The following is a 9,812-nucleotide window of genomic DNA, read 5'->3' as shown; positions in this document are numbered from 1 at the left end:
CGCAAAAGGCTTCCAGGCGTTATCTCTGCATGATCACAAGATCCAATCTGCCCCGGCCACGACCCATTCCATAACTCAATAACCGGATGGATGTCTGCCACCTTTGGGCGCCCAACATTTATAAAAGTAGGAGCACAGGTATATGAACTCCGCCTTTAAAAAGAGAAGGTTTTCTCAGTATACAAATACATATGGCAATTGCTTCATTGGATGGAATCTAAAACGCACCTTTTCCCCACGCGTTCTAGAAAATAAATCACTTTATGCAATGTGTTAAAGTTCAAAACCACACAAACCTTCTGTCACGCTGAGTAAATTTGTTTACTGGTTAAAAGTTAAAATCAAAAACCTCTTCGATTTTAGTAAATATATGTTTTTCATGTTGAATATTTTGTTACCGACTTTTCACTCTTATAGATCAAGTAATTATGCTTTTAAATGCCCTTTACCTTTTCCAACATACCATGTTGTGTCTAATAATTACCAAAGGAAAAAAGTGCGTAATCTTTACTTACTAAGTCGATTTTTGCAAATCAAAAACCTCCATAGTCAACAGAGGTAGGTAGGGAAAGAAGTTTGTATTTTTATTTTTTTTAACTACTCTTTGCAGACCAGATGGAGAAGTTGGGGGAAGAAAAAGCCAAAGGAATTTCCCTGACTTCTAAGCCTCCGGGCTGGAGTAGGGGGAGGGGTATGCCAATGCTGCTCGCTTTTCCTTTTTCGGACAGGCGAGGGCGCACAAGGACAGCGGAGGCCGTAGGGACGCAACTGTCAGCTCCCCTTGTCTCTCTTCTGTGTGGGTGCGCGAGACCAACATGGCAGCAACTCTCTGGTGTCTGACTTTAAGACTAATCACTTCCATCCAAGAATTTTAATTTTTTTACTGCAAATCAGCATAAATTAGTTAACTCCAAACAGGTGATGAAGTTCAGCATGTCAGTGTCCTCATCTACCAATTGCCGTCAAAAGCAAACCATCCCGGCTTATGCAAAGACGCTCATCCAATGCCATATATGTACATTAAGCAGTCTTAAAATTCCCATGGGTCAGCTGGATTAATGGGACCTTTACTGCTATTTATTTTTATTTTATTTTTTTCAAAAGAGAAAAGGCCATGATTCGAAAAAAGCATATCGCAGATTTTCTTTGAATCGGTGCTTATCTTTATTTGATGGAATACTGGAATTTCATAAAACTATGTTGCTTGGAAAGCAGTAAAACAAACAAACCCATAAAGTTAGAAACAACCAAATGATCAGACAGGCAATATACCAACATTATTACACCGAAACCGAATGATCTTCAGTCACTATATATTCCTATCAAATGAAGCTTTTCATCTGGGAGAGTTTTTATTTTTTTTATTAACCACCCTGAACAATGTAACTGAAGGTTAACATATTATCTGTGTGAAACATCAGATAATATCAACAAGTCACTTCGTCGTTGAGGGACAAACTCATTTGGCTTTGCGTCCTGTCTTGACTCAGGTCAATAATATTTAGAACCAGAAATACAACTGCTATGGGATGTGTGCCTTTTTCTTCACTTCCTCCTCAATTAGATAAATTATGCTGCTTGTTGAAGTGTCACAATGTTAACTCATTTGCATCGATAGATAGATAGATAGATAGATAGATAGATAGATAGATAGATAGATAGATAGATAGATAGATAGATAGATAGATAGATAGATAGATAGATAGATAGATAGATAGATAGATAGATAGATAGATAGATAGATAGATAGATAGATAGATAGATAGATAGATAGATAGATAGATAGATAGATAGATAGATAGATAGATAGATAGATAGATAGATAGATAGATAGATAGATAGATAGATAGATAGATAGATAGATAGATAGATAGATAGATAGATAGATAGATAGATAGATAGATAGATAGATAGATAGATAGATAGATAGATAGATAGATAGATAGATAGATAGATAGATAGATAGATAGATAGATAGATAGATAGATAGATAGATAGATAGATAGATAGATAGATAGATAGATAGATAGATAGATAGATAGATAGATAGATAGATAGATAGATAGATAGATAGATAGATAGATCACTTTAGAGACTTAGACTTCCTTTATTGTCATTGCACAAAAACACAAGGTGAATCTTGACAACGAAATGTTGATTACTTGGCTACCAGTGTAACAAAGCTAAGACATTATTCCTGCGTTAATATTGAATTAACATTCTGTTAATTGTGCTTAAATATCTAATGGTATTCAATTACATTCTTTAACGAATGAAATAAAAAAAAAATGCTATTCATAAGAAAGAGATTAAGGGAAAAAAAACTTTGTATTTTCTGTTATTTTTTATTTTTTGCATCAGGAGTCCTCACACTGATATGACGTTTTTTACTGATGGGAAATGAGGTAGCCTACCTGTATGCATGTAAAGATACAGTGCATTGGTTTGAAATAGACCAACTGTCATCTACCCCCCACCCCGCCTCTCTCCCTCATGTTTACCCACATTTCTAATCAATGCGTGGCGTCATCAGGGGGGGACCATCCTGAAGATTGGCCTGTTAAAAATGACAGCTCTGTAGAAGGGGAGAGAGAAAGAGAGAGAGGGTAAATGGTGATCCCTCCCAGAGCTCCGGCTCCGCACTCTGCAGCGCTCCTTTCTGAGGGTCACACCGGATTGATTCTAGCCTCCAAGAAACACTCTCATCCCCACCATCCGCCTCCCAAGCTGAGAACATCCACCTCCTCACATTCCTGGCTCCTCTCGCTCTCCCGCGAAGTCGAGGCTTTTCAAATCCGGTGATGGAAAGCAGAGAGGAGGTGGCGGTGAGGTCGGCGGATGGAGCCACCGGAATCTCCACGCGAGAACCGCAGGGGAAACCGGTCCATAGGAGCTGCCTGAGCCCAGGCACTGCGCCCTACTCCCGGGAGAGGACTACGGAGCTGGTGCCGGAGGAGAGCGCAAAAAGGAGCATGTGTGCCGACGCCAGATCGCTCCCCGTATCCTCCTCCGGGGTAAGGCATCACAAAGACGGCAGCAGCTCGGACAACGAGTCGGACTTCTATGAGGAAATCGATGTGAGCTGCACGCCTGAGAGCATGGACTACCCAATGGTTAATGGTAGGACGCTGTTTTCCAGTGTGCGTTTGCATGCAAGCAATTTTAAATAGGCTATCCCAATGATCGATCCCTGCATTTGGTTATAAAGATTAAATGTATCACCACTAAATAAAATCGAAAATGGCTAATCCTGTTCTAAAATTAGAACAATAACATCTACTGCAGCTGTTCTGTCAAGTGGCTGAAAATGCTGCGGTGACACCCACAATCCAACCAAAAATTCTCATCACTGACTTTGGCAGCAACATTTCCTGTGTGTTTTCTTTTACTATAACAGGGCAGAAAATATAGTTTTCTGTAGCCTGAACCACAGGAAATAAACCTTTGCAGGATATAATACTGGAATTATTATGAATCATTTTTATAATGATTTTCTTTTCAATGTGCAAAACCTGAGCATCATATATTGGAACTAGGCCTGCAAACACTAATAATACATTTAGAAGTGCATGAGATTTTTTCACCACATTGATATCAAGGTATTGTTAACTATGTGTTGTTTGCATAAAATGTGAATGGAGTAACCTAAGCCATGTTACAGATGTATGTCAGACAGGCCCTGTAATAGTGGAGCTGATTTACATTTTCAAATGTATCTATGCTATGATAGCGAAATGACCTTTGAAATATGGCTAAATAATAACTGCACCTGTGCTTATATCATTTTATTGCCTTTTAAAAATGATATATTATTGTGCATGTTGGTTCAGGTCGAAATGTAGATTCCCCTGGTCATTCTCCGGGTGAGACCGGTGCAGATCCGAGTAAGACAGTCCAGGGTCAGGGCTCTCTGGCCTATGGAGCGGACCAGATCCGCCGGTATCGAACAGCGTTCACCCGGGAGCAAATCGCTCGTCTGGAGAAGGAGTTCTACCGGGAAAACTACGTGTCCAGGCCAAGAAGATGCGAACTGGCGGCTGCACTAAATCTACCCGAAACCACCATTAAAGTAAGATTTTTATTAGTAGAAATGTCAACATGTTTGGCTTAATTCACAAAAAAGAGAGAATCACGCTTCAGATGCACAAAGGGGGGCATATTTAAGAGTTGCATGACGTGATTTTGAAAAACATTTTCCATTTTTCCCAATCTATTGGAAGAAATTAGTTAATTGGAAGTTGGGCCTGTGTGCGTAAAAGCGGAAGCACTGTACGATCCAGCTTTTGTTGTTGTTGGTCAGAGGGAGGGCTGTGGTTAATATTTGACCCAATGTGTCTCTGTTGCAGGTGTGGTTCCAGAACCGCAGAATGAAAGACAAACGCCAGCGCTTGGCCATGACGTGGCCTCACCCCGCCGATCCGGCCTTCTACACCTACATGATGAGCCACGCTGCGGCAACGGGGAACCTACACTACCCCTTCCCTTCGCACCTGCCTCTGCCCTACTACTCACCTCTGAGCGTCGGTGTTGGAGGCAACCCAGCCCCCGGTGCCACGCCCTTTTCAACCCCGCTGAGATCCCTTGACAGTTTCCGAATGTTGTCTCACCCCTACCAGAGGCCAGAGCTTCTATGCTCCTTCAGGCACCCTTCCTTATACCCATCAGGACCGACCCATGGTCTCGGCCCGGGTGGGAGTCCCTGTTCCTGCCTGGCTTGCCACACAAGTCAGTCCAATGGGATCGCCAGCAGGCCAGCCGCCTCAGACTTTCCCTGCACTCCCACGAGCAGGACGGACGCTTTTGTCACTTTTACGCCATCAATTCTCAGCAAAACTTCACCTGTGACATTAGACCAAAGGGAAAAGGTGCCTCTGACCAGATGAAACCAAACAAAGTAAATCTGTCTGCGTTATCGGAGCAGGACTAAAACAGCATGAAGAAATCGGTGAACAAGCAGGCGCACAACGGATCTACCCTAATTAGAATATCATCCCCTTTCATAGCCAGGACAGAAAAATAAAAATAAAAAAAAGAAAGAAGGGATTTCCAGAAGATCACTTTAATGGTCCCATTGAAATCTTATATCACTGTTATTGCTTGTCTCCAAAACAGTCTACCTGTAGGCCTATTGTAAGTTACGCAAGACTGATGCGTTCCATCTCTCTTTTTTAACTAGGGGTTTTTTTTCCTATAAAGCAGACTATAGCCATCTCATTAGAAGCAACCCTCAACATCGGGGTCCTGGTGGAGGCAGCGGCGTCGGTGGCACGGGCCGAAATGTGCACATGCAAGTAAAATTAGTAAGTGATGTATATGTAAGAGTCGTTGAATTAATGGCAATACTAGCAGAAAGGGATCGTTGCTGCCAAAAGGTATAACAAGGCGCCGAGGGATCGGATTACTGAACAGCGCTTAGGCTACTGCTTGGTGCAGGAGATGGATCGGGGAGGGAGGGGGACCCAGAGGAGGATGGAGAAGGGACAATCACAATGAGGAGAAAATAGTAAGACACCAAGCACTCTTCCTTTTTTTGCATTCCTCCCTTGATAATATGACGCACCGATTTTATATCCGATCAAATGAAATCAAGTCATAGATTTTTTTTATGTCTACGCTTAAGCAGAAAATCGACCTGTGGTTGGAAAATAAAGTCCTTTTGACAAGACATATATTTATCTTTCATCGGTTTTCAGAATTGAAAGCAAAAATGTGTCTACTTAAGGACATAACCTGTTTGTAAAAGGTGAATCGACCACATAGAATTGGCTAAACTTTTCTGACACCCAATGTTGTTATTTGAGTTAAAATTAGATATCTCAAAATTACAATTGTGCGACTTTTTTCTTTATTATTTTTAATAAACGCAATAACTGACCGACCCTAAATGACTTTACAAAAGAAGGTTATAAAAGTCCAGTGTTTGTTTTGGGTAGCTCTATATTTTGTTGTGTTCTCTTTATTCGTTTTGTGTTGTTATTATTATTATTATTGTTATTATTATTTGTGCTTATTTGTTCATGATTTTCAGACTGTAATATCTGATTTGTAATAAATTATATCAATGTGTCATTTTTAAAGCCTAAAATTCTTCAATAAGCCTGCATTATTTCCATTTCAGACACTTTTTTTTCGTTCCTTTTTAACTCAGGACAAATTCCCATGATTTCTTCTTTGGACACTATTTTAGCTCTCAAGTGATCGCTGTCAAAACACCCCACCGTGGCCCCCAGACACCCTCCACTATATCTCCTGACGGGACTGAGAGATTGACCGTGACAGCTAAGTAGTCCCCGGGCTCCGTTAACGCCACTCATATTTTCTCTTGAACCACTTAATAGAAACAGAATTAGTTGTCTGGGTATTGGAGAGAGAGAGACGAAGAAGCATCGATCTTTTAAGGAAGAACGCAAACAATCACGGTGATCTTAATTGGCTGCAGGGATGAGCAAATGAAGGCGGTTTTCATGGGATTGAGGGAAAACACGAGGCCCGCAGAGATTGCGCGCAGATTTGGAAGCTTTAAAAATGCATTTGATATCACAGATTAGTCCTTATTTTCAATTAGTATTTTGTATTGAAATTGGACATTGTGATATTGGATGACTGCGTAACTGCAGCAAAAATAAACAATAAAACCAATTACCATTTCAACTATTTTCACTTGTTCTTTGCACTTGAACGGATACATCTAAGGGGTAGGATGTAGATGTTAAATGTGCCTTTAAAAATACATTTTATTTAATTTTTTTTTATCGTGATGTTGTCATTTAGATTTTCACTTTTAATTTGAAAGGGCCTTGATGATTCGGGAACCTGAAAAAAAAAATAAATACAAGCAAATACTTTGCCAAGAGAAATACATATATCTGACTTGTTTGTAAGCTTGATAATTAGTCAGCAGTTTCATAGAGCAATAATGTGACTCCAGCAGAGACAGCTATTATAAACTGCAAACTATATTATTCTTTTTTTTAGAATTACCTATTAAATGCATTTGTAATTGCTTGCAATTCAAGTTACATTTGACTTTTCCTTTATTACTGAATAAATGTTTGTCTTTTAAATTGAAAACATTTTTGATTTCTTCAGTTTTGCTATTTAAAACCCCTTTAGGAGATATTTAAAACAGGCCGGTCTTCACAGCCACACATAAAAGGGTTTGAGACCTATGAATCTGTGGTATAACTCAAAAACACTTAGGTATGCAGTAGCTTAGTTAAATTATACCAGGCTATGTGAATTATTATTTTGCATTAAGCTTTAAAATAATACAAAATGTGAAATAGTCAGCCATCATGGAACCATTGAGATGTGTTGTCATTTTAATCATCATACAAGTAAATCAATGTCACAATGTTACATTATTTAGAAAAAACATAAAAGCAAATTAAAGAAAAATATTATACCATAATGTCTACTTTCACATTACCTGACACTACTTAAGAGTTTTACCACATTTAGTTAAAGTAAATGTGCATTTGTTAAACTCTTCTATTTTGAACAACTATATATCATAATATGTCATTTTCCTATACAACAAATATTTTAACACATTCTAAAGCTTATGTTTACATTTGGCAAATTACTTTTGTTGTTTGTCCATGGACATAAACAAATAATTTGTTAACATTTGTTGCAGAACTGAGTGCTTTTTACGCAACTCATAAGGGCTTGTCAGGTCTAATACTTTTATGTGTAGGCCTACACATATAAAAAACAATTATTATTGCTATTTTTTTTTTTTTTGTTAAATATTTAAATCGCTCTCTAACCTAACTGTAAAAGGATAGACGTAAGCCCTGAGACTCAGCATTAAAATAATTAACATATATAGTATATGTTGAATAAAAAGGAATATTAGTTTCTCCAAACCATTTCAGATGTAAATGGGAGTAAAATATTCCACCAAATATCATAAAACTGCTTTTCTTATCTCGCTTGTTGTAATGTTGTATTCTACAAAATAATAAACCCCCTGCACAGTGACCCACCCCCTACCCACTCCTCCTCACTCCCCCCCACCCTCTCTCTCCACTACACGCGTTTGATTGATGGCCTTATTAACTGGAGTCCTTGTAAGTGTGACCAAGCTGATTAAAATGCATATGTTTGGAATAATACAGCGTTTAAGCCTCCCGGGTCGGGCAGATTTATGTAAACTATCAGGCTGATACAGAAACAAGGGTCAAGCAGGAAAATAGCTTTCTTTTTTTTCTATTTCTTTTTTTTAAGCATGCATTAAAACAAAGATGAGAATCAGGCTGCTCTTTCAAATATCTTGTTTTGAACGGTTTGGGCCTCTTCCTCTTTTTTTTCTTTTTTTAGATCTGCAAAGCAGAGCCTGCCAAAATGACACATTAAAGTGAGGCAAATTACAACCACATTTACCCAGCCGCACATATAGATGCGAGCATATCCTCAGCGGCAGCATCAGTGCAGACAGTTAATTGCACGAGGATGACTGAGTTGGAAGATGGGCTTGTATAGATTGCGCGTAAAACAGCAATTACACCCGACTTATAAGATCCTATTAGCGAGGATTGGTGGAGGGTTCCCTCAGCTCCCACAACTAAAACACAAAGCGTTTTGATAGGGGCGGTGCAGTGCAGCTGTCCACTGAGCGGGGGGGGGGGGGGGGGGGGGGGGGGGGTGATCGGTGGCTGCTGCCGCTGCTGGTTAAATTGGATTACACCCTAATTTACAGAGCGCCGTCGTAGTGCAAAAAAAAAAAAAAACCTGGCGGAGGCGTGAACGGACCGATCGCAAAGTAATGATGATGAATGGGAGATTAATGCGCATACAAGCAAGACTATTTAAGCCTTCATCTGTTTAAACGGCCTTCCAATATCATTTGGAAACGGAGGTCACGTTAAATCAGTCTGGGTAGGGAGGGATGGGGACGTGAAAGTCATTTTTGTTGTTTGTTTTTTTTTTTGGAGGGGGGGTTTGGGGAATCTTTATCAGGAATTATTTACGGCGCACAGAAGACAGCCAAACGAATATAGAGAGGAAATGGTCCCCGGCTGCTGCGAGCTTCTGCGCTATTCACAATAACTTTATTAAAATGTGATATTTTATGTTTTACCTTAAGTAACTCCAGTGCTTTACATTGTTATGAATCATTTCCAGATTTTCACTATTAGTTCTTAAACAATTTACAAATCTTTTTCCTGATTCATTTTGTATTTCCAAAGTGCAATTCATTTTTGGTGATAATCGGTGTGACACCGTTAAATAAACTACATTCCTGAAGATACATTATTGGTTAAACAAGTTTCCTTGACTATTTTAAAGGAATGTTCAGAATTCTGATTGCAAAAAATTTAACTAAATAAGTCATTTTTTCATAAAATAGGTTGAGTTTGTCTTGAATTTAGGAGGTGAGACACTTTACCAGTGGGACAAGACAATTTACATTTAAAATAAGAAAAAAGCAATTACATTTTCTTATTCCAAGTGCATATTATCTAATTATTTTATTTTGAGAGTAAAAATGCTCATACCATTGGCAAATCATCTTATTTACCTTCTCAAATTAAGGGTAAATACACTTAATTTACTTATTTCTAGACTCTTTTTGCAGTGCAAGGATGTTTTTTTGTTTTTAACCTTAAAAAAATTCTAAATTTATTTTATCTACTTTAATATAAAGTCAGACCAAAAAAAAAAAGAATGAAAGCAGATGTTTATTTTACAAAAAAAAATCCTGAATGTGAAATAGTTGAATTCATGTACTTGAAAGAGGTTTATTTTAAAAATATGTTTTTCTCTATGCAGCAACAACTTCTGGACATGAATGACATTGCTATAAA

General features: G+C 38.6%; 1 protein-coding gene across 1 annotated transcript; it reads left to right on the top strand.

The window, feature by feature from the left end:
* The first annotated feature begins 2,688 nt into the window (after nt 1-2,688).
* Nucleotides 2,689-6,073, top strand: evx1 (even-skipped homeobox 1). Its single transcript, XM_038279223.1, has 3 exons — nt 2,689-3,120; nt 3,831-4,069; nt 4,347-6,073. Exons 1-3 carry the CDS (start codon nt 2,802-2,804, stop codon nt 4,881-4,883), a joined length of 1,095 nt encoding a protein of 364 aa, XP_038135151.1. The 5' UTR covers nt 2,689-2,801; the 3' UTR covers nt 4,884-6,073.
* The last annotated feature ends 3,739 nt before the right edge of the window (nt 6,074-9,812 follow it).

Source organism: Cyprinodon tularosa, unplaced genomic scaffold (genome assembly GCF_016077235.1).
Source record: "Cyprinodon tularosa strain WSP-4 unplaced genomic scaffold, ASM1607723v1 ctg149, whole genome shotgun sequence".
Taxonomy (NCBI): Eukaryota; Metazoa; Chordata; class Actinopteri; order Cyprinodontiformes; family Cyprinodontidae; genus Cyprinodon; species Cyprinodon tularosa.
This window is presented reverse-complemented; position numbering and strand designations above follow the sequence as displayed.

Coding starts and splice junctions, on each gene's coding strand:
- evx1 (XM_038279223.1), top strand. CDS start 2,802: ATGGAAAGCAGAGAGGAGGTGGCGGTGAGGTCGGCGGATGGAGCCACC. Junction 3,121..3,830: donor GGACTACCCAATGGTTAATG/GTAGGACGCTGT, acceptor ATGTTGGTTCAG/GTCGAAATGTAGATTCCCCT. Junction 4,070..4,346: donor TACCCGAAACCACCATTAAA/GTAAGATTTTTA, acceptor TCTCTGTTGCAG/GTGTGGTTCCAGAACCGCAG.